At 37.4% G+C, this 26,702-nt stretch overlaps 3 protein-coding genes across 4 annotated transcripts; 1 reads left to right on the forward strand and 2 right to left on the reverse strand.

Moving 5' to 3' along the window:
- Window positions 1-359: 359 nt before the first annotated feature.
- On the reverse strand, window positions 360-16,160 carry LOC125228304 (ATP-binding cassette sub-family F member 3). The gene is made up of 12 exons (XM_048132810.1): window positions 15,983-16,160; window positions 15,667-15,772; window positions 12,001-12,169; window positions 11,308-11,522; window positions 10,385-10,648; window positions 8,030-8,230; window positions 7,402-7,584; window positions 6,422-6,595; window positions 5,354-5,528; window positions 4,224-4,404; window positions 3,261-3,481; window positions 360-1,085 (listed from the first exon to the last, which is right to left on the reverse strand). Exons 1-12 carry the CDS (start codon window positions 16,053-16,055, stop codon window positions 930-932), a joined length of 2,118 nt encoding a protein of 705 aa, XP_047988767.1. The 5' UTR covers window positions 16,056-16,160; the 3' UTR covers window positions 360-929.
- Window positions 16,161-16,331: 171 nt separating this feature from the next.
- LOC125228114 lies at window positions 16,332-18,274 on the forward strand. 2 transcript variants are annotated; one of them, XM_048132567.1, is made up of 4 exons: window positions 16,332-16,727; window positions 16,819-16,938; window positions 17,023-17,159; window positions 17,536-18,274. In XM_048132567.1, the coding sequence occupies exons 2-4, from the start codon at window positions 16,851-16,853 to the stop codon at window positions 18,046-18,048; spliced, it is 738 nt and encodes a 245-aa protein (XP_047988524.1). In that variant the 5' UTR covers window positions 16,332-16,727; window positions 16,819-16,850; the 3' UTR covers window positions 18,049-18,274. The 2 variants fall into 2 exon arrangements, with proteins under 2 accessions (XP_047988524.1, XP_047988523.1); XM_048132566.1 differs by having other exon boundaries at window positions 16,332-16,629.
- A 9-nt stretch (window positions 18,275-18,283) lies between these two features.
- On the reverse strand, window positions 18,284-19,546 carry LOC125228113 (protein ALP1-like). Its single transcript, XM_048132565.1, has 2 exons — window positions 19,174-19,546; window positions 18,284-19,089 (listed from the first exon to the last, which is right to left on the reverse strand). Exons 1-2 carry the CDS (start codon window positions 19,466-19,468, stop codon window positions 18,284-18,286), a joined length of 1,101 nt encoding a protein of 366 aa, XP_047988522.1. The 5' UTR covers window positions 19,469-19,546.
- Window positions 19,547-26,702: the final 7,156 nt, after the last annotated feature.

Here is a 26,702-nt window from a genome sequence, read left to right on the forward strand (position 1 = left end):
GTTGCATGCATCATGATCACGGAAAACTGACGAAGGCGGGTGGATGTTAAAGTTGTATAGACAGCGCGCGATCTACCCTCCTTCGCGCGCGTCGGCTGCGTTCACTTTCAGCGTTACCACTGGTCGCGTTCACACTCGATGGTCTGTCCAAACACACTATACTCACAGTGTCACTACGTTTGTTCAATTCTGACTTCACCGGTTTTTTACACAAACAAATCACTGGATTCCATACATTAGATAGTTTGAAGCCATCCTCACGATTGAAATTTTGACTGAAATATCGGGAGCTCGACAAAAATCAAAAAGGTAATCACGGTCTATATCCCGGTCAATATAAGATAGTGTCGTTACCTAAGTTTAGACTTAGGTAAATAAAAGTTATACCAAACATATTGCACCCACTGGCAGTCAACGCGTACAATCCGCGGGCTAAATCAGGCGAATCAGGTCAATACAAATTGCAAGTTGCGTGAAAATTAAAAATAAAGTCAAGAAACCATGGAAGAAGTAAAGGAATTTTCATTCAGAAGCAAAATTCTCAGGTTTGTGAGGGCTTTCCCAACTTTAAAGAAACCACTTTCACGACTATCGATGTAAAATTTTCCAAAATAACTAAACTGGGAAAATATACATAATTTCCAGATATATCAGAGGAAGTATCTAGTCACTGGCAAATGTTTGACACCTTATGGCTCTAGAAATAAGATTCTGTCAGATATTCTTGCAACTTTCTGATTGTGCAATGTTATTATCGGTGACTACCATTTTTGTAACTTTCAAATTTCGCAACTTGCACATAATTTGTAGCGTCCCAGAATCCTATACCTGTACTTTACGTCAAGATACAGTACACGATTTCCTCAGACTTTGCATGCAAACTATGATCGCTGACAACTGCTGACCTCGGCTACGGTCGGGTCATTCTGCTATTTATTCTGCTCGGCGAGTTCTCTCTCGACGATCTTGCGGTATTCGTCGAAGCCGCCTTCTATACTGGCGACGGAGCCGTTGCCGCAGATCCAGAGCTCCTTGCACACCACTCGTATTAGCCGCTCGTCGTGGGATACGAGGATCACGCCGCCCTGAGAAAATAAGTATAATTAAGTATAAGACATATAAGATCTAATAGCCTTTATTAGTCCTTTTTCACATTATCGGAACCGATATCGGATGTCGAGAGGGTTTCAATGGAAAAAATCCAAGGTGGCGCCTGTAATGTGTGGGATATCGGTCCGACATCCGATATCAGATCGGATAATGTCTTAAGACGCACAGGATGTCAGCCGTCGACTCCATTATCGCACTTACAAATAGTGCGAAAGGGACGGCCTGATGTTATATCATTTATCGCGCGACCATACTTGCCTGGCTGACCGATTACGTCAATCAAATTTGAAATTGGAATAAAATCGATAATTTACATAAAGCTGAGTTTAGACCAGCAAGTTATTGCTGCAAGTTTTGAGACGCAACTATAGGTAAGAGTGAGTGGCAAATATCTGCATCTCTTTCTTGCAAATACTTTTGTCTCAAAACTTGTAGCAATAACTTGCACGTCTAAACTCAGCTTTACACTAGAAGAAGAGAAGAAGAAGAGTCACAAACAACTAACATAGGATGTAATAGGATGGTCAAAAAATAAACAGAATATTTCGTGATGGCGGTTATTTATATTCGGGCGGCTTCTTAACTTCATTCCACTTGTGTTTTAGTTCATATTACTAGAACAGCGGCATGTTGTCTAAATTCATTCAATTGAATAGGTTGATCAATAAAGGGAAATGACTGGTTCCCGACACGGCATAGAGGAATAAGTAAGGGAATACATCAGTAAATGCGGGTTATTTGTATAGGCATAGTTAAATGACATCTAGCGACAATCACGCGTCAATCACGCGTCAACTAGCATAAATTATCGGTACTGCTACTTGTCAATAGATTTCGCGACGAAAGAAAAGTCTAATGCTCACCAATTTTTAGCTAATATTACAATAGTATTCAGTATTCATCAGTATTCTGTTTTCAATTCCTTCTGCTTGTAATTATAAGTTGTAAACTGTTGTAATATTCAATTTTTGGCAGACGAGACACAGTTGCCACCTAGTATCGAGTAGTGGTACTGATAATTCACGCTATTTGACGCGTGATTGACACGTGATTGTAGCTAGATGTCACTTAACTATGCCTATACAAATAACCCGCATTTACTGATGTATGGAGTTACAACTCTTCCCTTACTTATTTATTTATTTAAACTTTATTGCACAAAATATACAAAAATGTACAAATGGCGGACTTAATGCCAAAAGGCATTCTCTACCAGTCAACCATAGGGCCAAACAGAGATTCAATACAAATGGTGCAGAGAAAAAACAAAAAGGTGATTTACTAAGAAGAAAAGCAAACTATATATATACATATGCAGCATATACTACACATACTTTTACTTCTTATTCCTCTTATATTTTTTTTATTCCTCTATGGACACGGCCAGGGTCATTTGAGGGCTAGATTAGATTCTAGGAAACTCTCGAATAGAAACACCAAAATATAAGTTATTTAAAGATTTAAATATTTTCCACTTGAGACTTCTAATCTCTGATGTTTTGACAAAGATTCAGTTGTTTGGACTAAGTACGAAAGAAAACGAAACTGTGACATTGCAGTGACAGGTTGCCAGCCTCTCTCCTACGCCAAAATTTAACCCATATCGCATAGACTAAGTACAAGTAGAAAAATAATATAATTACCAGGGAGCGTACTTTTCGTGCCGATGACATCAATTTGACGTCACGCTCCATATAGGGTGATCACAAATTGTTTTATTGTTAATTATTAATCATTAGTTATCAATCATTTTAAGTTATGAATTTCTTTGCATGGTAATGAATGCAAGAAGGATGGTGTGCTTTACGTTAGAGAGAAATTCTCTTTTCTACGTATTTATTGTAATGTGTTATTAACAATACTATTTAATTAAATTTATTTATAAAAACAAATCAAATAATTTTATTCACGTTTCACATTTCAAGTAGGTATTATTTATGCCACATGTAAATGGACTACTGTATTTGAAGTCATTTGTATACGATTAAAATGATTGACGACTAATGATTAATAATCTACAATAAAACTATTTGGGGTCGGTTCGTCCAGTACATTGGGGTTGCCCATGCACATGATAGCGACGGCCACCCGAGACTTCTGTCCTCTATAGACTAGTTATAGTTTGATATTTAAATAACATGTGAACTTACAGTGTATTTATTGATCCCCTTGCCAAGCGCCTCAATAGTCTCAATATCCAAGTGATTCGTCGGTTCGTCAAGCACTAGGAAGTTGGGGTTGCCCATGCACATGATAGCGAAGGCCACTCGAGACTTCTGTCCCCCGGAGAGACTGCCGATGGTTTGTAACGCGAGGTCGCCGCTGACGCCGAAACTGCCCAGTTGCCGTCGGTATTCCTCTATCGTTTTGCCTGGGAAAATGTGAAGAATCCATGAATTGAAAAGTTCATATTAGCAAGATTTTTACTCATCTTTTATCACTAAGAAAAGACTAGGCGTGTTTAACTTGCCTCTTGCATTATCGACGCAATAACGTTAGTTCTAGTGAGACATGTGTCGAGAAAAAAATCGTCAGAAAATAGTCTCTTCGACAATTCATCGCAACGTCAATAAAATTAATAAGACAGTAATAGTTGCATTCACAACTGGCACTTCGCGAATAGCCCGGCTATCAGAGGCCGACAAAGCGTGACACGCTCGCGCGGCAAACATTCAGTGTAGTGTGGGCAATGCTTGGTCGAAGAAGAGCAAATCGTGCGTTCTGCCTCGGTCGAGGCGTCTTAAACATTTGTGAGTGTGCACGGGACACGTCCCACTTTGTCGATTGCTATAAAGCCGCTTTGTTAGTTTATTCATATAAAGATACAAGTAAATCTCGCCTTAATGGTAACCGACAGTGGGACGTTTTACTAAAGACACATTTGTCGCGCGACCTGCCTCGCCCTGTGTGGACCCATCTAAACACACAACAAGCGTGTCAGTTAATAAACCTAGCTTTCTGCAAGTAGACATAAGCAGTACGTAGACCGGATGTGTACACAGATACACACTTAAAATTTATAAAAAAAAATTAACATCATCATCATCTTTACGTTATCCCAGCATTTGTCACGGCTCATGGGAGCATGGGAGCCGCTTTGACGAATAAAAAACCTGGATAGCTCTTTTGCAACAGCTCAACGGAGTTGACGTTCATCTCGAGCTGGTCGACGTGATGTTGCGAGAAGTACCCAAACTTGAGCCCGCGGTGCACATTCCTGGCGCCGCTCGTGGGCGATAATATGCCCATTATTATCTTTAGTAACGTCGTTTTGCCTGCGCCGTTGTCACCCACCTGTAATAGGAAGACAAGATATAGAAAACAAGTACCAGAATAGCACACTAAAGTTTGTACGCGTAAATTACTTAATAACCCAATAACAGAAGTTTAGCAGTACAAAACTATGAAAGTGCCCATAAAAAACCGTTTAGCTGAGCTTATAGGATTAACCAAAACTAAATATAACAGGTACATAGTAGATCTAATAGAGGTGAATGCAATTTCGGAATAGTTTTTTTGTCATTGATTAAAAATATTTCTATTTTGTATCCAACACTAAAAACATGCTAAGAATGTTCATTTTGCAATGAAATCGGGGCGCTTGGCACTGAAAGTGTTAAACAATGCGCTGTTAATAATGAAATCATCTCATTTCCCGAAGAACGACGAATAAAGAAAAAACCTTAGATCACCTAATAAAGATAATCATCTAATTATAAATTCAATTAGTTGCATGCTGACAAAAACCCATCACCATCAACGTTTGTTTGTATTTTCCCACGAGTTGATTGATATTGAAAAATTGCAAATAACCTTCACAATGACGAACCGTTTAGAGCGTTTTGTCTCGTAACCTTGCTTTGCATATCGAAGTAATTCACGCAACAATTTACACCTCTGATTGTTCCAGTAATGACACACTTAAGGCACAGTGTAATAAAAAGTACTATCGTACAGTATGGCCACTTCCGCTCCCCGCTGAAAGTGCCGGCTACCCCCTCTCGGTTACCTCACAGTTACCGCCTGTCAAAAAAGCGAACAGTCGACCTGTCATATTTCACTCGTGCAAGGATAGTACCCGTTCACCTACACAAGCTTAGACTGTGTGCTAGGAACGCGTCTCTTTCATATATTTGATCGCCAGTGTCCGAAGTGTGCTTAGGGCCAGTTGCATCAACCACATTTGACAGACACATCATCGTCATTCGTAATTCAAGTCTCTAATGTGGAACATAATACTTACAATACATATCCTGGACTCGAGCGTAGCGCCAAGATTGACGTTGGTAAATATGACCTTGTCCTTAGAGTAGTAGAAGCCGACTTCGTTCAACTGCAGGATGGGCGGAGAGAGAGGCTCTGTCTCTGGGAATCGGAGCACCACTTCTATCTCTTTCTCTACTGGTTTTAACTCTGGTCTGTGAAATAAAAAGGTCAAATTTAAAATAGGTTAATAAGTTACATTAAAGTATCTCGGACGTTACTACTGGAATCGTTTAAAACCTTTTATAAATTACATTCCCGTCTTTTGCAAAACACGCAAAATGGGAAACTTGGCTTTCAATTACCTATTTAGACATATTTCTCTGAGCCCTACATCCGTAACATAAAATACATCCGCAACAAAAGCGTTAATATATGTTAGAGTTAGAGTGGCCACATGCTCCGAGATAAAAGAGAAAAATGGTCTAAGGACATAACATCATGGTACCCAAGAGATGGCAAAAGGAAGGATGGCGGACAAAAAATGAGATGGGAAAATGAATTCAGAAAGGTAGCTGGAGCCTTGTGGAGAAGACAAGCTCTAGACAGAGAAACATGGAGAAATATGGGAGAGGCCTATGCCAAAGGCAACCAGACTAAACGTCTGCGGAGAAAGGCTAGCAGTAAGTAAGCAGTAAGTAAGAGTTAGAGTAGATTAAACGCTCATCATACTCGAACCTTTTATTTATGACCGGTGGTCATAAATAAAAGTTCGAGATTACAAATATCCTATGTTTAGTGAAACTCGACTCGACTCTAGTAGTCTTTTACTCTAACATCACGTATATTTTCCAACTAGCATTTGCCCGCGGCTTTGCACGCGTTAAATTCGAAGATTGCGAAAGCTTCATACATATTTCCACCCCCCATTTTAGAGAAGTGGGGGTTGGAAAGTAACAATAAGTACCCTATGTCACTATCCATCCCTTCAACTATCTCCACTTCAAATATCACGTCAATTTATCGCTCCGTTTTGCCGTGAAAGACGGACAAACAAACAGACACACACACTTTCTCATTTATAATATTAGTATGGATAGGTACTTACAATTTGTCCAACATCTTGATTTTACTCTGCACAGAGGAAGCGCGGTTAGCGTTGTACCGGAAGCGGTCAATGAACTCTTGTGTATGGGCCCTGTGTTGCTGTTGGGCTTCATACTCGCGTTGCTGGTTTTTGTGTTTCTCTGTCTTCGTTTTGTGGAATTGCTCGTAGTTACCTCTGTAAAAAAAAAACTAATTACAACACTTGCTTCAATAAAACAATTGACAACTCAGCGCACGCGACGCAAAAGCTGACAACTACAAATTAGTTTTCACATTAGGTTGATTAGGTACAAAAAAAATTGTAATGATAATTTTGAGCCCGGTGTCTATACTTCGTTTCTTTTAAGATTAGAATTATCTGTCAAACGGGTAAACAAAGCAGTGGTCGTAGACCTTCCTTCTTCGATTTCGACCGATACCACTGATTTCTTGGAACTTATAACTTATAATACTATGTACATAAGTTCCAAGAAATCAGTGGTATCGGCCGAAATCGAAGAAGGAAGGTCTACGACCACTGCTTCTTTGTTTACCCGTTTGACAGATAATTCTAATCTTAAAAGAAACGAAGTATAGAGCTTACCTAATGTTTGTTGCTTGGCATCAAAGTCAAACGTGCGGCCTAGGTTTATTTTTAATGATGTATCGAGGTACAGATATCTACTTAGATTGTGCCACTGTGCATGTGTAAGACTATAGGCACCGTGTCAAGAAATTTACAGTGATTCCTGTCTTAGAAGACAAGGCTACTAGTTATAGAACTATTCTGAAGACAGTCAAGTCGTCTAAAATATATATTACCTGTAAGAATTAAAGGTAGGAAGGTAGTTCTCAAGCTATGTGATATTTACCTGTAGGAGTGTATCCTCTGCGTATGCAAGTTTAAGATGTCTGTGGGCACCGTGTCTAGGAAGTTCCTGTCGTGAGACATTACTAGGAGCGTCGTGAGTTCTAGAAGGTAGTTCTCAAGTGTGATATTACCTGTAGGAGTCTATCCTCTGCGTGTGCAGGTGTAGGATGTCTGTGGGCACCGTGTCTAGGAAGTTCCTGTCGTGGGATACCACTAGGAGCGTCGTGGGCCAGTTCTGAAGGTAGTTCTCGAGCCAGATGATGGCTTTGATGTCCAACATGTTGGTGGGCTCGTCGAGCAGTAGTAGGTCAGGTCTGAAATAAAAAAAAATTGTAGGATAAATAAAACGGGCGCCTTTGAAGACACAGTATAGATCTTGAAGACTGAATTTACGGAAAAAAGTCCTGAAGCTGAAGTTAGTGCAGCAGTCATTAGGTAAAGTTTGATACTTTTGAGCATTGGAAGAGAAGTTCAAAATGTTTTGCACACTGCATATCTTTTAGGTCGTCATACTGCCACCATCAGCAAAATTGTGTTTTGATTATTTTGACTGCTACAAGTACGTACGTAGTTTCAGTTTGCCGATCAAATCAGAGAGTGATACATCTACAAAATGTTTAGTTTTCAACATGATATTATAACAAGTGAAGACTTGGATTTGACAATATATCCTATCCTAGTTTTAATCGTTTTATTAATGTAATCTCCTTTTAATAAGTGGTGCACAATAAAGTATATATTATTATTATTATATCTTACTTTGAGAAGAGCGCCCGGGCCAGAGCCAGTCTCATTCTCCATCCTCCAGAGAATGTTTTCGTAGCACGAGCCTGCATCTCTGGCGTGAAGCCTAAACCACTAAGGATGATGGATGCCCGAGCTGGTGCCTTGTCTGCCTCAATCGCTTCTAGTTGTGCGTAGATTTCAGTCAGCTCCGCTGATAGGGCTGGGTCTGTTGATCTGTACAAAAAATGTTGATGAGTAAAAAAATATATTTAATTTAATGAGAATTTACTCCTTGCTATTGACAAAGCTACAGTTTAACATTAAACTGTATTGTGATAATGTACATAATTAACATGGCGGTGGTTGGCAAATATTCATGCTGCACCCCTTTTGTTTTGGATGACAAAAGAAAGTGATGCAATATTCGTTAGTCGTTTAAGACGAAATCAATCGCGTTCCTCGTTTCGTTTGAAATCATTAAGTGTGGAATCTGGGTCAAATCTTACTTTTACATTATTTAATTTCAAGGTGAAACTGGAATCACATCACTTCTCAGTGCACTTGGTTCTAGATAATGTATACATTATTCATGTTGAATATGAATTCAGGTTTCTATATATCGACGGCGAAGTAACAAGAACTCCTAAGTACAGTCGACTACAGAGATATGTATCCGCTTTTTCACCTTATTGCATTGTAATAAGGTGAAAAAGTTATACATATCTTTGTAATCGACCTGTACTTAGGAGTTCTTGTTACTTCGCCGTCGATATCTGGCTCCTGCCTTATGAATAGGCTAGTTTCATATACTTAAAATAATAGTTATTTGTTATACAAGGGGGCAAAGTTGTATTTTAACGCCGAGTGTGGAATTGAAAAACGAGCAAGTGAAAGGATTCTATAGTTGAACCACGAGCGAAGCGAGTAGTTCGAGAATAGAATCCTGAACTTGCGAGTTTAACACACGAGAAGTAAAATACATTTTTTTACTTTTAGTTTTTAGTATTATTTTATGTTATAGTTGCCTGCAATTTATTTTAAATAATAGTATTGTAGTAGTTATTAATATTGTATTCTATACTGTTTTTGGCAAATAAAACGATTCTTATTCTTATTCTTATTTGCACCCGAGTGTAACACAAAACTTTTCCCCTCACTATAGCGAGGAAACTACAACGCAAAAAATGCGTTTATCACTGCTTCCAGTAGTTCCACAATCATCTTTATTACTAGATTCACCTACTTTTATAAATTTTAAAGTAGTTAATTTGACTTTATTCACGGTCAAATTACTTTACCCACTAGTGGATAAAATGCGTTTTTACCCACTGGTATTAAAGGACAAAACATGTGTTTCCGAGCTAGTGAGGGGAAAATATTTTATGCAGTGCACGAAATAAAGCACCACACAATTACAAGAAAAATATGGATAGTAGTTATGTTTGAACATAATTTCTATTAAATAATATTTCTAAAAAGATATAAAGTAAATGAATTGACCGTGACGTCACTCCTCAGTATTTCATAATTCTATATAAGCAAATCGTTTTGACAGTTCTTAAAAAGAAGCTGATTTGACTAGTAGGAAACTAGCCTATTATATCGATTTAAACTAACACGATCTTAACACATATTAAACTAAAACGGGACTTAATCGCATAACAATTACTTCGCATCGCAAGTATGAGTTGTCACTATGATAGATTTTACAATTACAGAAAAAAGTGACGATAGAATATCGAAGATTGTAGTCAAAGAAGTAGTGAAAGCAAAAGTGGCCAAATATATTGAAACACATTTTATTTATGCTTTGACCATCACTATCTATTTAACTACAAAATAAAATATATTTAACCTGTGGTCGCCATGCGGGTGGGCCCAGATACCGCTGGGGTGACAGTGTGATGGCAGATCGGTGTCAGCTACAAGCCGATAATTGTCAGGAAGCTGGGCAGGATCAGGATAAGTGGAGTGCTCTCGTTTTGGAGGCCCAGATCCTGTTTGGATCACAGAGCCATACTAGCTAGTTAATTAGTCATAACATCATCGTCCTCCTTGCGTTATCCCGGTATTTGCCACGGCTCATGGGAGCCTGGGGTCCGCTTTGACAACTAATCCCAAGATTTGGCGTAGGCACTAGTTTTTACGAAAGCAACTGCCATCTGACCTTTCAACCCGAAGGTTAAACTAGACCTTATTGAAATTAGTACGGTTTCCTCACGATATTTTCCTTCACCGAAAAGTAACTGGCAAATATCAAATGACATTTCGCACATAAATTCAGAAAAACTCATTAGTGCGAGCCGGGTTTCGAACCCGCGACCTCCGGAACGAAAGTCGCACGTACTTACCGCTAGGCTACCAGCGCTTTAATAAGTCATAACATACCCGTTATTAATCGCCTGTGTAATCTCCCTCTCCCTGCTGAGCAGCCTGTCTCTCACAGTATCGCACTCCAGTACACTCTGCAGCGCCACCGTGTCATCCCCCACCACCTCTTGCTCCACATGCAGTATGGAGATGTGTGACGGGATCTTCAGCTGCTTGGATGAGATCATTCGCAGCACTGTGGTCTTGCCGAGACCGTTCCGTCCGACCAGGCCGTAGCGACGGCCGAATGCTAGTATGAGATCTGCGCCTTGTAGTAAAACTCTGAAAAAGAAAATATCTCTCAGATAATTTTTCGCACATTGTTGCATTTATGTGAAACGGAAGTCATATCGCTTTCATGGCGTGTGCGCGTACCTAAACTAATATTTAAGCGCTCCAGTGTGCTCTGACCTTAGTCAATGCATTGTTAACCTTTTATCCACTTTGGATTATTCATTGAGTGTCAAGTTTTGTCGTATTTATTAGATTAACAGAGGTTAAAGGGTTCAACTAGCACAAAAAAATACAACAAATTATAATTAAATTTTAACAAATAGTCGGAGGGGTTTCATGTTTTGTTTAGCCCATAGTTACTTAATTTTTCTAATGTCAATCACTTAGGCATAATAAATTAATAACTATACATAGAAAACATAACTCAGGAACAAATATCTGTGCTCATCACACTAATAAATGCCTTTACCGGGATTCGAACCCGCAATCTATCACTACCGACTGCGCCAGACCGGTCGTCAAAAACTTTTAAGCAATCTATCACTACTTTTAAAAATCTCAAAAGAGATTTCAGATAAAACTCAGTTTATACTAATCATACTGTTTTTGCTACTCATACTGACAATCAAGTAATCATACTGTTTTTAAACCGAAACAAAATGTGTCTACTATATCAAAATGAGGTAGAATAGTTAGATTGAGCATACCTGTCACCATAAGCGATATCAAAGTTCTCTATCCTAATATCCTGTGTGCGATTGGTTCCCTTGGCCTCAAGCTTGCTGTCCTTCTTGGAGGTGACCTGCGAGGCGGTGGCGGTCTGCAGCACGGGGGCGGCCGCTGGAGCTTTACCCTCTTTCTGCTTTTCCTTTTTTTGCTGTAACTTCGCCTCGGCTTTTTCTAATTTTTTAGCATCTACTTTCTGAAATTAAACCACACACGATCAGCTAATAATAAGTTAGTAACCTGGATATATGTATGTAAGTAGTTAAATACCACTTCAATAAGATTGTTGTATTCAACAGACAAAAGCACTGTAAGTACTATACATTTTTGCTCACCATAAGGAATATGAATTTACTGTTTCTTTCTTTCTTAATTCATCCCTGCACATCAGGTTAGGTGTCAAAAACAGCACTAAATAGTACGGTGGGATACCATAGAGCCGGACTATGCACACCAATGTGTGTACACAAGGTAACAAACAGATCCACACACATATGTCTAATGGTGCAACACTGGCAAGTGGTAGTTATTATTTATTTATTTTATTTTATTTTATTTTATTTTTATTTATATAACGTTATATAATATGCTGTGACAGGAAAAGCGCAATGACACGATGGAGTGCTGTCCCTGTCATGGAATGCCATGGAAAGTTAAATAAAACTAGTTCTTACCAAATTATCATCCCTAGTTTGGAGCCATATACTCTTAAGATCCTCGGTAGGCTCCTGCTGTGACGTCATGGAGGCAAGGTGAATGGGCGCGTCCAAGACTTTCCGTGGTCCATTGCTTGTGTTTGTCTTGTCCGGTTGGAGCATGTGAAGGAGTTTTTCACATATTTCTCTACAAGTAACATCATCACATTTAAAGTAGGTACATCCCGACATTTCAAACCCTATTAATTAACTTTCATAGTTTTAATTTGAATAACTATCATTTATTTAATTGATAAAAAGTTCAAACCCAACCATACATATCAGTGAGGAAATTTGTCACATGAAGGGATAATAATGGTTTACAAGTTTATTTTATTTTATTGATATTACTTGACGTTCCTTTTTTGGTGATCATTTCATATTATGTAAATTTAACTTATTTTAATTATATTGATACTATTCTCTATAATTTTTTTGACGATACAATATAGATTCTTATAAATTTACTTAAATGTAATTTGTACTGTAATCATGTTGTGAAATAAATATATCTAATCGAATCTAAAAAAACAATCTTTATGTTATGCTGAGGCATGCACCTAGTGATTTCTGTATTTTGACACTTTCAAGTGAGCAATGTCAATTAAAGTGTAGGCAATCCTTATCTGGCAACATCTATAGATGTTGCTCGCTTGAAAAGGTTAAATTGTTTAAAACCTTCAATTGATAGATTGAAAGGAGGACACATTATTTTAGCTTTGTTGTAACATTGATATTAATTAACAAAATTTAAATAAAGTAATTGACCAGACCAGTTCCTGTCACCGAAAGGGCTAAGTAACATTTCAATAAGGTCAGTGTGGGGAAGACCGTCTACCCGGGAAGACCGTCTATTGACAATAACTTTTGTGTTTATATATCTACGCCTCTCACACCTCCGAAGGTATACCAGTTTTTCATCCTTAAGCCATTGGTCTTGAATACATATCCCTAGGACGAACACTAGTTAACAATAAACTTGATTCGTGTTTCGAACTCGAGCATCGAGTTCAACATGGTTCCGCAAAAAATTAAAATAAAATAGAAGCAGTCGGAATATTTGTATATCATGTATGTAACGTAGTCATTTAATAACCGTTCTTTCTGACTAGTACTATTAATCTACTCAAAACGCGTTCAATTTCTTGTTTTATGTTCTGAAATATGTAACTTAGAAATTGTGCCTACTCAGAAAGTCCGTCATAAAAGAGAAAGGCAAGACCGGCATACGATAAACAAGGATTTGCCAACCTTTTTTTAGGCTTTATTGGAAATAAGTCGAGTGTAAACAATATCAATATATAGGTACGTTTTTGGCTTATGATAGTTGTACCGTTTTTGATTTTAACTTCGAAATACAGTTTTGATAATAATTCGTATGGTGTTACAAAAATCATTCGAAAGTATTAAGTAAAAATGACATAGTTGTGAAGAATTATAAGTGGTGAACAGAACTAAGCCTACTTCTACCAGTACCACTTCATATCGAAACTATGACTAGTGGCACAAACTGTGCACTTCTCAAGCAAAATCATTTCGTCTTCCTCGTCGATATATACGCTGGCGTTAGGAAGTGCATCAAAAAATGATTCCATCAATACATTCTTCGGAAGATGTATAGACATGACTTGTATATTGTTTGCTATTTTTAATAACTGAAACAAATATTTATGTATTAAGTTTACAAATATTTATGTAAATATGTATGTATTAATGACATCTGAATCTCTACTATGAGTTTTTGAAGTTGTAATCGAGCAAAATGGGGCAAAGGGTGTTTATTGAATCCTGAACGAAGTAAAAGAATCTCTAATCTCGCTACGCTCGGGATTCAAAATTAGAATCCTGAGCGTAGTGAGGGATTCAAGTATTAACGCTCAAGGTGGAAATAATTTTGCTACCATGTGACATATACAATTTTTCACGTCACCTATGAGGAAATTACCAAAATATTAATAATGAATATACCTACTGCAAATCAGTAGTACGAACTTAATCTACAACAATTTATAAACGATCATGAAATATAATGTCAAAACTCTTTTCGTTGAATTAATATATTATACAGGCAACATAAAATCCTTGAACAGAAAAGAACCACTCAGCTCCTCCAAGACTCGAGTTTGTAATATCCATACTCCCCGAGTTACACACAATGTTTTTCATCACACTTGCAACATAAAAATATGTAAAAAGATAAAAAAAATTGAATATGGTACTAGAAATTTCATAACTCCCTTGGGAGAACGATTTTTCTATAACTCACGCTCCGCCTGCGTGTAAAATCACATTTAGTATGCTAGTGTGATGAAAAAAAATTACGCATTCATTCATACTGTAGTGACTATAGCAAAACCAAGCATTGCTAAGATATTATGTTACCAAACTAATTCACGTATCATAATATCCTATTACGTTTCCTTAATTAACATAGTTTCAAAAACAGATAAGTAGTTGGATTTATATGAGCCTGTAATATCGTGACTAAATTGTATTCGCAGGTGTTCGTTGGAAAAACAGTATTATGCAATATCTGGACCGGAAAAGAAAAGGTTATGAACCCCATCTACGGGACATATGCCGGTCTTGCCTTATAAATAGAAAAATGCTTATATGTTCAAAATTTCAACGTTATTTTAATAGTTATCTAGCACATTCTGCCCCATTATTACGTAGAATAACAATGATCATGATTTTGGAACCTAGTCTCATATGAAATTACACGACAACAAGCACTAGACGGTCTTTCCGTGCTCATCGTGGGAGGACGGTCAACCCGCCGAGCCTTAAAAAAGTGATTTTTATCACTTAAAAGTACTTTACTTCACCAAAATACTGTAAAAGCTTTGTAAAATATAATATTTGCTATCCCATAGGATCATGCGATTACGCCAGACTGCATTAATTATAGAGTTTTATCCACTCAAACTTTATTTCAAATAAACTATGCCGGTCTTGCCCGCACTGACCTTATCACATTTTTTAATAAAGTACATGTGATGAAGTACTTGTGTAAATTTTCAGTTGGAGGCAGAACTGGTGGTAAATGGTGTATTAATGTCAGGAAAAACTGATGCTGGCAATAATTTAAATAGCAAGTAGACTATCAGCATACAACTTTGTTGTCAAGAATGTTTAACTAGTTTATTTACAAAGTATTTACTGTGAGATTCAAATGAGATTTATGTATGTTGGAAAATCATTTGTGGAATAATTTACAATAACATCTGTTTACAATTTTTTTGAAATTGTTAAAAGGCATTATATTCAGAAATATGTACTGATACTATCTGAGCAGATTTCCTTACAATACAAATGATAATGGTCACCTCCTATTAAAAATGAACACTGTATATTGAAACAAAAATAATTTTAGCCTAACATTAAATTTCTATCACTGGCCACTTCTCAATAGAAATTTTATATTAGAATAAAATCAATTTGTAGGTAAAGATAATTCATTTTTACGAAAGAATAGCCAGTTATTGGCTGCTGGTTTTTGTTTGTAATAAAATTGAATATTGATTTATATAAAAAAAATTAACAAACATTTTTTTAATATTATTTAACTCAAATTGATTGGCAACAAATTATAAATTATTAATGAAATGTCAAGTTGTAATAAGTCCATAGAAACACATTTACCTAATATCATCTTCAGATTTTTCGGAAATCCCCTGCAAAACTTCTCCGACGGCTTCGTACACCTCTTCTGTATCTTCAAACTCTCCAGCACTGTTGTCCAGGATATCTACAATTAAATCAAACTTAATTGGTACCCTATCAATTTGCCACATTCAATTATCTCAATGTTAATGACACGTTTGTCGGTCATTGAATCTGAAATAATTGCCTAAACCAGTTCAGATACGTTAAACATACTATGCAAACCGTCCATATTCACTGTACTTAGACAATAAGCAACAGCAGTGACTATAACCTCAAGAACAAGAATACACACCTTCGACATATTTCGTCAATTCTTCGTCTATTAACGGGAATTGACTTTTAAGGTATTCACCACAGCTAGCCATTTTCAGTGAAATATATACTTGGTAATCACCAAGAGAATATTACTATATTTATCATTTATTTATTTAAAAAAAACTTTAAATGCACGAACCGATGTCACGTCAGTCTACCAGCTCACAGCTGTCATTTTGATGTCATAGACAAGATAGAATCGGGACTGTTTGAGTCACACGTAAAAACGTGTGATATATCGATACCGGTTAGTACAACCCGAAGGAAAGAAATCGAATGAATCGATGACAACAAAAAAATTGTCTACTGCGCTCAGCTCAGCTCAACATGCGCACCGCACACAGAGTGAATTGCGTGACATTTTCTGATAGAATTGGTTTGTGTCGACCACGTGTCGACACAGAGAACAATGTTTCGATGAACTTCAGCGACACAGTGCAGTAAATACGGACACAGAAGCATTGGTGTATAAAGTCAGTGTAGGCTCGGTGGCTGCAGGTTTCCAACTGACACAATAGCAAGTTGAGCACAGTGCATAGCTGTATTAATCCTGTTGGAAAACTAATTGGGCAGGCAAAATGGATGAGAATAATGTTGCCGTTTTGGCTATTTTAGATAATCAGTGTAAGTATTGGGAAGGGAAAAGTGGGGCCGAAAGCTAATGCAAATATTACAAAGGGGCATATCATTTATATGTTCCCAGTAACTATGAAAGTCAAAAGGTGGTTATTACGTATACTGAGTGTAAATAAGTGATTGTATGATAATATTTTGTTGGTTAATTATAACTATATATAAATCTGCAATTTCTAGGTACCACATCAGTAGCTCCATACAAACAAAACATGGGTATTCCTACCTACAATCAAGCACATACCATTACCAATATGCCACCTCAAGAAGAACCTGACCCGAGTGAAGCCAACAAACAAAGTATATAAAGCAGTGTTTACTACAAAAATGTATTTAATGATTTTTTAATTATTAACCAATTCACTTTTTTTTTCCTTATTTTAGATGTAATTTGGACTAAGAATGCCACATTGATGCTGTTAAGTTTATATGAAACCAAAATGCATGTGATGGACAACCCTAAAAAGAAAACGAAAATGTGGAAGTCTATAGCTGAAGAGTTGAGATCACTGAATGTTGAGGTAGGCAAATAATCATAAGCAGGGCCCGTAACTTTCATGCTGATGACATAAATTTGATGTCACGCTGCATATAGTATGATTCAAGAGTTTTATTTAATAATTAATCAATTATATTAACAAAACAAATTGTTTCCTTTTCGTTTCACGTATGAAGTAGGTATTAATTATTCCACGTATGGATAGCTTACTTTTGAAGTCATTTGTACATGATAAAAATTGATTAATGAATAAAGATTAATTATTACAATAAAACTATTTGAATCATCCTATAAGCAGCGTCAAATTGATGTCATCGGCATGAAAGTTACGGGCCCTGATCATAAGGATGATTATCTTGTATTTAAAATGTTGTACTTATTTTATTTTACCTTTAAAGGTCACCCCTGATCAAGTAAGATGGAAAATAAATGCCCTTACAAAAAAATACAAAGATTGTATAGAGAATGGTCAGCAAATGTCTTTTAAATATTTCAATGAAATGCATCAAATTCTTGGGCGCTTCAGTGATGACAGTGTGACATACAGGTTAGCTTCAGGAGTTATGCAGAATCAAGACGACATGGACAGGGATCCATCATCATTAAAAAAAAGAAAAGCAGGTGCACAATTTAGAAATTTGCGAATGGAACAAAGAGCCAAAATACAATTAGATAAACAATGGGTTGAGTATTTAAGAAGGCAAGAAGAACAAAAATTAATCAGGGATGAGAGGTATGAGAGGAGTTTAAAATTGAAAGAAGAAGAACTGCAACTGAAACGAAAAGAATTAGAAATGAAGCAAACATTGGCTTTTAAGAAACTACAACTAAAAGAAAAAAAACAAGAAGAAATGTTAAGGATAGAGCGAGAAAAGTGTGATTTACTGAGAAAATTGTTAGCTGATAAATGAAAATGCAATTTATGCAGTAAAGTCCAGGGACCCTGGACTTTTTTTTATTGATCCCACCTTGTTCATAATTTTCATTATAGGTTGCCCTATATAACCTGTATGTACTATGTACAAAATATAATATTGTCTAAAGAAGTTAAAAAATTACTAGTACAGTAGTTTTGAACATACTTAACATAGATATTTATTCTATACTTACTTGAATTAAAGTATAATACAACCTTAATTAACAGTCTTATTCATTTTCTTCAATGTGATCATTTTCATTTATACAGTAGTTATGTAGAATACAAGCGGCAACAATGGTGTCTGTGATAAAAGCTATATTTCTATATACAGTAAAATGTTTTATTCTGCGAAACCTTCCCTTGAGAAGATTGAAAGCTTTGTCACTGATCTTCCTGGTAGATGCATGTATTGTATTATATTCTCTCTGATGGGTTGTTAAACGCTTGTTCTCTCGAAATGGTGGCACTAGCCATGGCAGAGCTGGATAACCAGAATGCCCAATCAGAAAAGTATCATGTGGAAATAATGAATCTCTGTTAGCCATTGCAGTATTATATAAAGGTGACTTTTTCAAAACCCGGGCACAATTTGAAGAACCTGGCTCACCACAAAAAATATTTGTAAATCTCATATGGGAATCCAGAGTTGCTTGCAAAATAATTGAATAATATCCTTTAGGGTTGCAGTAGTCTCTGGCATTTTTAGGTTTTTCTATTTTAATATTGGTACAGTCAATAACTCCTATAGTATTTGAAATTCCAGTTTTCAGCTGAAAAGCATCACAAATTGTTCTATATTCAATATAGTTTTGTGGCCACTTGATGGCATCATTTAATTTTGTTAACATCCAAGCTACAACTCTTCTTATAACTCTAAAAGTTGATGATATGGAAATATCAAATTTAGTAGCTATTGGTGTCAGTGGCTCAGTATTCGAAATAAAGGATAAAAAAATGTAGAAACATAACTTAGGTTCTAAGGGCTTTAGTCCAAACTTGTGTGATGCAATAAACCCTGATTTTTCCAAGTCATCTGAAACAAAAAAATATGGAATTTATCCTATGTAACCAGAATTACAGTAAAATGTATAGTAAACGTATACAATATTGTAGGTACCAATAAGCCGGTAAGCTGTCTTTCGTGAAAGTCTCATGCGATTCTTGAATTCCCCATCTGTCCATGAATCCACAATATGTAGGTAATCATCAACTCTTCGACGCCTCAGTCTTATTAAATATTGCATTAATGGAAAAAATAGCGTATCCTCATCGTCTTCATCTTGACTCTCATACTCGGAAGAATCATCTTCAGCTTTAAGGCTACACACATCACTCCAGCTGCCTGAGCTACTGTCCTCGCTGCTATAAACTTTCGTCTCTGCTAAGAAGAGAATAGTGCTAGGATCAGCCATTTAATTGTTAAATCTGATTTTTCTTTTTATTTATGAATTGTTATTTACCAAGTCAAAACAAAAGTAAACAAGTATCAAGTGAAGTGACTGAATTGTCAATCACAAACTGTCAATAGTGTAAGACAAATAATATCGATAACTAGATTAATCACACAAGTCACAACCAAGGCCTATTGACTTCCTTAGAAACGTATGTCTCTTAGTAACGGATCCAAATGTTTCTATGTGTGCTAGTGCTGGATTTTATGTTGCTAGTAATTAACACAATCATATTTTCCTGTAGCAACATTGCTTCTAATGGTTTCGGTTTTGTCTAAGATAAAATTTCGGAAACAAATCAAATTATATTATTTAATATTTTGATTATTATCACACTTCCATTTACAAAAACTATTATTCATAGAACTTGTTTCTATACATAATTATTATTATCTATTCCAGTTTAGTCTTTGGAATATTATGAATTGATGTTTATTGTCAATGTCACTTTCCAACTTATATATTTGCAGTACCTAGGTTGCTGCTTCTGATGGTCATGAATTATAACAATGCTCATAGGAAATGTACGAAATTCGGAGCCACAGCCTCAGAGGACTTTTCCGTAAAATTTCACCGCTTCCCTAAACTGGGAGAGGAAAAATATTTTAAGGTAAAGTAGATAAATAAACGAAGGGAAATGAGACGGATCGCCTGATGGTAAGCGATTACCGCTACCCTTAAACCCTCGAAACACCTGACGGGTTGCAGAAGCGTTGCCGGCCTTTAATATGGGAGTATGCTCTTTTCCTGAAGATTTGAAGGTGGTGTTGCTATGGAAATACCTTCGCTGAGACCAAAAAATTGCCTCCGGTAAAAATGGGTCACTTTATGCCCTTGTTGTACAATCTACTATTCACATTATTGGTAAATAGCCTAGGTGGCTGGACGCAAAAATTAAGTTGGCTCGCCGATTGTACGTTATTTAATTATAAGATCATGATTAAAATGACCGAAAAAATTGAGGTGACGACGAAGAACTACTGTTTGTAGGATTAGGTACGTATATTAAAAAGGTCTGTCAGTTTATTTGACTGTATGATGAGATCACACTTTTTATGAGATAGGAAGCAAACGAGCAGACAAGTCGCCTGATGGCAAAATATCACCGCCCAGAACCATGAGATATAGAGAAATACTGAAGCTATCGATTTGAAGTCTATGATAGTATGAATAAGGCTAACTCAGTCGCATTGTAAGTGTACTAGATCGTCTATACGAGTATACATACATTCATAATACATATATATACAGGGTGGTCCAGTACTTAATATTATAATTGGGAAAGTGTGTGTGTGTGTGTGTGTGTGTGTGTGTGTGTGTGTGTGTGTGTGTGTGTGTGTGTGTGTGTGTGTGTGTGTGTGTCTGTTTGTATGTCCGTCTTTCACGGCAAAACAGAGCCACGAATTTACCTGATTTTTTAAGTGGAGATAGATGAATGGATGGAGATTGACAGGCTATTTTTTTCTTTTTCTAACCCCACACTTCCCTAAAGTGGTCGGTAGAAGTTTGTAAGGACCATTCCGCAATTTTCGAATTTGACGCGAGTGAAGCCGCGGGCAAAAGCTAATAGTTAAATATATAAATGCAAGAGTTCTCCTGACTGACTTAATTATCAATGCAAAGCCGAAACTACAAGGGCTAGGTTGCATTAACATTTATGTGATTTATGAAACGTGCGAGAGGTAAGAATAAGAAGCGAGTTTAGAAAAATCAATTAGTACTAGTATATGATTACGTAGGTCCACTTTTATCACTGTACTTGTATACTGTACGTAGGTCCACTTTTATCACTGCACTATTAGGCACTGAGCTACAGGGGGTCAAAGTGGGTCGAAACGGTTCGTGTAAATAGTGCACGGCATGCTCGCGGCCTCTTGCTGGAACTTGGTCTGCGCACTACCGTGCGTTTAGATCCATAATAAGGCGATTAATAAGCGATTGAAAGTATGTATGTGGAATATTGCTGAATTGCGGATCGAGTTTTACTTTAAGTGACTGGACGCCAAAATAAAATTTCACATTATTTGATCATGACCGAAATAATTGAAGTGACGACGAAAAAAATACCAATTCGGGTTCTGTAAAGTAAAGGTATGGTGCGCCTCCGTCAGTCTGTCTGTCTGTCAATTTATCTGCCTGTCTGTCACAAATCCAACTTTTTACTAGATAGGAGGCAAACGAGCCAGACAAGTCTCCCGATGGGAAAATACACAGCCGAAACTACAGAGACTAAGGTTGCATTGATTAATAAGGGCCATAAGGGGTTGAAAGTTTCTATTCGGATCAAGTTTTATATTAAGTGAAACTTCATGAAAATATTAGAGTAAGAAGGATTATCAAATTCAGCATTCTAGAAAATCTTACCTGGAATGGAGTGAAAGCTTGTATGAGCAACTAGCTTTATTCGAATCTAGAAATTTGAAAACTTTTAAAATGGGAATGAATGATATATTTCAAACGAAACTTGCAACATCGTCAAAAGGTAGTTCAGACAAGAACATGAAATGTGGGTTCAAAATTCCACCACGTTGGGAGTCAAAAGTTGGATAGAAGTGGAAAATTTGTATGGACATGGGCATTAAGGTTTTTAAGCTAGGAACTTCAAAAGTTTAGTAAAATATAAGAACAGTGTTTTTAAAATTCATCTGCTAAAGAGTTTACAAATGGGATGAATGATAATTATAAGCCTAATGTTGAATGATAATTATAAGCCTAAACTCTGTTAACACTAAATAATGTTGCATTAATCCCAATCCCAATAGAGCCTGCCAAGACCATTTTAGAGAAAAGGTCGTGGTAAGTAGTAAGTAAGTCATTTAGTAGAAGTACGGCACTTGGCGTCCACAAGGTTGTATAGATGAGCTAACATGTTGCTGGTGAATATTATGGCGACGAAATTATGCCTGTGCAAAGAACCACTATTAGCATAAGGTGGTAATAACCATAGATGATATGCCTAAATGACCTGACGCCTAATAGCGTAATACGTAGAATTTACGCCTATAGGCGCTAGAAGTGATATGCTCTTAATAATTGTAATGAGTAACATTTTAATCTATGGTAACATATTAACTGAAAGTTTCTACGGAAAATATCGTAGCGCCTGAAATAAATGTCTTGGGCAATTGACACAAGATTTGTGAATTTAATTTTCTCGAGCGTTTATTTAAATGTAAATTTTGTAACCCAGCTCATTAGAATTTTATAGAATTTTAATGACCTATGCAGCTGTGACCCGAATGGCCGAGAGGATACAGGCATCGGCCGCGATTGCAGAGTACGTTGCATCGCTGGTTCCATTCCAGCCTCGGAACTGTAAGCCACTGACCACTGGGGGCCTTGGTAATTTTTTGTCTTCCATAATATGTAATTTATTTCAATTTTAATTTTATATAATTATATCATGTGAATTTAGGTGCGGCAGCGATAGAGAAATAGTGGTAAAACTGCTAGGAAGTATTATGATTTTTCTTGAAGTACTTAGTAAGTACGAGTATGTAAGCCTAGTCGTATTAAAGCTAAGGTGTGTCTGATAGGGAGCATGACACCCCATTTGGACTGGCCATGATGTTACGTAGAGCGAACTGCCCTAACCCCTCGATCCCAGGCTCTAAGATCATACATAGGATATACATAGGATCATATTTATATATCATATAATGGGAAAGTGTGTGTCTGTTAGTTTGTCCGTGAATTGACGTGATTTTTTAAGTGGAGATAGTTGAAGGGATGGAGAGTGACATAGGCTACTGTTTGTCTCTTTCTAACGCGAGCGAAGCCGCAGGCAAATGCTAGTAGGATGTAAGTAGGTATCTAAAGACACATCTATAAGTACCACGTACCTAATATTTGAATTTTCCCATATTCCGAAGCCTACTTTGTAAACCTTTAATGAAGTATATTAATCCTACACAGGTGGAATTTCCGGTAGCTCTTCAGACCCAGCCAGTCTACAGGATGTATCAGAAGCACTGCTAGTTGCTGGTGCTGAACGTAGATAATGGTCTAATAAGTAGGTATGTTTTAATTGTACACCACAATTTAGTAGAAAATGTTGTATTGTAATAGAAGCGATCACTATAGTTCATCAAATGATCGTCGCTAATTTTATTTATCGATATAAGTAGGAAGTTCCCTACCTGTCAAGCTCAAGATAATGTGCCACACAAATACCTTATTTTTTAACCGCCGCCTCAAATCTCTCAAAAGAAGGTGGTTCTCTATTCGTCTGTATTTTTTATATTTTTTTAATGTTTGTTCCTCGATATCTCCGTCGTTACTGGACCGATGTTGAAAATTTTTTTTTTTGATTGAATGTATATGCATACAGATTGGTCCCATTTTTCTCAGAACCCAGTTCTGATGATGGGATCCTGGAAAAATCGAGGGAACTCCTCAAATCTGAAAGGCATACATATGACGATTTTTGTGTTTTTAAAGGAACAGCATGCATTTACGTACGGAACAGTGACATTTGGTGCAGTGGAACTGCTGATGATGGTCAGAACGGAACTCCTCAAATCTGAACGGCACGCTTATAGTGACTTTGGTATTTTTATAAGAACAGCATGCACTTACGTCCAGAAGAGTGATATTTGGTGCAGTGGAACTGCTGATGATGGTCAGAACCAAACTCCTCAAATCTGAACGGCACACTTATAGTGACTTTGGTATTCTTATAAGAACAGCATGCACTTACGTCCAGAACAGTGATTTTTGGTGCACCGGAACTGCTGATGATGGTCAGAACCGAACTCTTCAAATCTGAACGGCACTGTCATAGTGACTTTGGTATTCTTATAAGAACAGCATGCACGTACGTCCAGAACAGTGATATTTGCTGCAGTGGAACTGCTGATGATGGTTTTTTTTTTTTATACTACGTCGGTGGCAAACAAGCATACGGCCCGCCTGATGTAAAGCGGTCACCATAACCTATGGACGCCTGCAACTCAAACAGTGTCACATGCGCGTTTCCACCCCATTAGAAACTTGTACATTCCCTTTTGCTGCGTTAAGTACACAGCAAAAAGGAGTGTACAAGTTCCAAGGAGGGTTCGGGTTGCCGACGACTCAAAGGACAATAGACGGAACAAGTTAGTTCCGTAAGTCCTCCCGTCATCAGCACACCGCACCCTCGTTGAGCTCTGGCAGCCTTACCTACTCACCGGCAGGAACACAACACTATGAGTAGGGTCTAGTGCTATTTGGCTGCGGTCTTCTGTAACCGAACTCCTCAAATATGAACGGCACACTCATAATGACTTTGGTATTTTTGTAAGAGAAGCAGTATTTAAGTTCAGAACAGTGACATTTATTTAATTATGTTTGTTAAGTATTGAGTTTTCAAGTCAAATTTTGTCAAGATTTGATTTCTTATAATCGGATTCATGAGGAATTGAGGAAACTCCTCAAACCTTAACGTTATACGTATATTCATTTGTGTTGCCATCAAATAATTAAAGCATTAAAAGCAGTTTTAAAAAATACCTACACATTTCTACATAATCCAACATTCGCAAGTAGCTTTCACCAGAAGCCCAAAGGCGGCGGTTTTTTTTCTTAAAAATTATTTACAAAGCAATTATTACAAGATCCCACACGAATAGCTTTTTGATTTTTTAGACTCTAAGTATACGGAGCTATTGGGTTGGCACAAAAGTAATGAGACACTTGGTTTACGTTTTATATTTTTTATTAATCTCTTTTTTTAGATTAGGTTTTTTACAATATGAGTATAAAAGTAAAATAAAATAAAACACTTACAAAACAATATAAAACATATAAACACATTATAAAAAACCTAACCTAGGGTGCCGCCAGCAGCGGGGCAGGGCCCAAGCTGCCGGTGGTTAGGGCTGCAGAGAGAGGAACCGTCGGACTATCCGCGCCGTGTCCAAGATCACCGCCTTCTGCATCTGACCCTTGATCCAACCACCTAGCGAGAGTCTCTCGAGATGTTGGTCCAGACTCTTCGCTATGAGACCGTTCGCTGAAACGACTATCGGGACAATGATCGTCGAATCAACATCCCACATGGCGGTCATCTCGTAAGCCAAGTCTAGGTACTTACTGGACTTGTCCTTCTCGGCTTTCACGAGATTCTCATCATGGGGGATGGTGATGTCGACGAGCACGGTCCGGCGTTGCGATCGATCTATTATGACAATGTCAGGCTTATTGGCTACAATAGTCCTGTCAGTGATAATAGATCGATCCCAATAGAGCGTGGCACGACCATTTTCGTGAACTGGCGCAGGTATGTACTTGTAGTACGGTACTTCGCGGTCCACAAGACCGTATTGAAGAGCAAGCTGCTGGTGAATATTTTTTATTATTATTACAATACAAAAAGCTTAGTCGATGATGTAATCACCATTAGCATCTATGACTTCTTGCCAACGATCCGGCAAAGTTTGGATGCCTTTCGCCCAGAACTCTGATGGCTGTGCCTCGAAAAAGTTGTTACATCATGGAAATCATTGAATTGTTTACCCCGCAAATGTCGTTTCAGGGCTCTAAACAAATGAAAGTCTGATGGTGCGATGTCTGATGGAGAATAAGGTGGGTGGGGTATCGTCTCCCAGCCCAAGTTCTGCAGCTGTTGGCGAACGGTAGATGCGACATGAGGTTGAGCGTTATCATGTAGTAAAATTACAGTGGCTCGTCTTCGTCGTTTTTTCTTGATAGCAGAAGATAGTTCGGTGAGCTGTGTTGAATATTTGTTAGCGTTTACAGTTTCATTGTGTAATAGTTCATGAAACAGCATGCTTTGCGAGTCCCAGAAACAACAAAGCAAAACTTTTAAGTGGTTCTTTTGACTCAGCTTCGGTTGACTTGGTGGCGTTTCTTCTCGAGGCAGCCAAAAAGCACGACGTGTAGTATCGTTCTCATAATAAATCCATGATTCATCTCCCGTAACCAGATCAGTCAAAAACTCTTTACGTCGGGGTCGTAGCAAAAGTGATTGACAGATGGCGACACGGACTGCACGACTGGCGTCGGTAAGGATGTGCGGTACCCATCGAGCCAAAACCTTTCGATACCCAAGCTCATGCAGATGGTATTCCACAGCGTGGTAATTGCAGTTAAGTGCTTCCGCTAATTCACGAGTAGTAGCATCAGGATTCGACTGTAGTTCGCGGCTTAAATCGTCATCATTGAATGCAGGTGGTCGTCCTGAGCGTGACTGACT

This window comes from Leguminivora glycinivorella, chromosome 7 (genome assembly GCF_023078275.1).
Source record: "Leguminivora glycinivorella isolate SPB_JAAS2020 chromosome 7, LegGlyc_1.1, whole genome shotgun sequence".
Classification (NCBI taxonomy): domain Eukaryota; kingdom Metazoa; phylum Arthropoda; class Insecta; order Lepidoptera; family Tortricidae; genus Leguminivora; species Leguminivora glycinivorella.

Excerpts from the sequence above, each read along its gene's own strand:
- LOC125228304 (XM_048132810.1), bottom strand. The coding sequence starts at position 16,055 with ATGGCTAGCTGTGGTGAATACCTTAAAAGTCAATTCCCGTTAATAGAC. Across the intron at positions 12,170-15,666 it reads AAATCTGAAGATGATATTAG|AGAAATATGTGAAAAACTCC; the intron begins GTAAATGTGTTT and ends TGTTACTTGTAG. Across the intron at positions 1,086-3,260 it reads AGGGGATCAATAAATACACT|GGCGGCGTGATCCTCGTATC; the intron begins GTAAGTTCACAT and ends TTATTTTCTCAG.
- LOC125228114 (XM_048132566.1), top strand. The coding sequence starts at position 16,584 with ATGGATGAGAATAATGTTGCCGTTTTGGCTATTTTAGATAATCAGT. Across the intron at positions 16,939-17,022 it reads GAGTGAAGCCAACAAACAAA|ATGTAATTTGGACTAAGAAT; the intron begins GTATATAAAGCA and ends TCCTTATTTTAG. Across the intron at positions 17,160-17,535 it reads TGAGATCACTGAATGTTGAG|GTCACCCCTGATCAAGTAAG; the intron begins GTAGGCAAATAA and ends TTACCTTTAAAG.
- LOC125228113 (XM_048132565.1), bottom strand. The coding sequence starts at position 19,468 with ATGGCTGATCCTAGCACTATTCTCTTCTTAGCAGAGACGAAAGTTTAT. Across the intron at positions 19,090-19,173 it reads GACAGCTTACCGGCTTATTG|ATGACTTGGAAAAATCAGGG; the intron begins GTACCTACAATA and ends TTTTTGTTTCAG.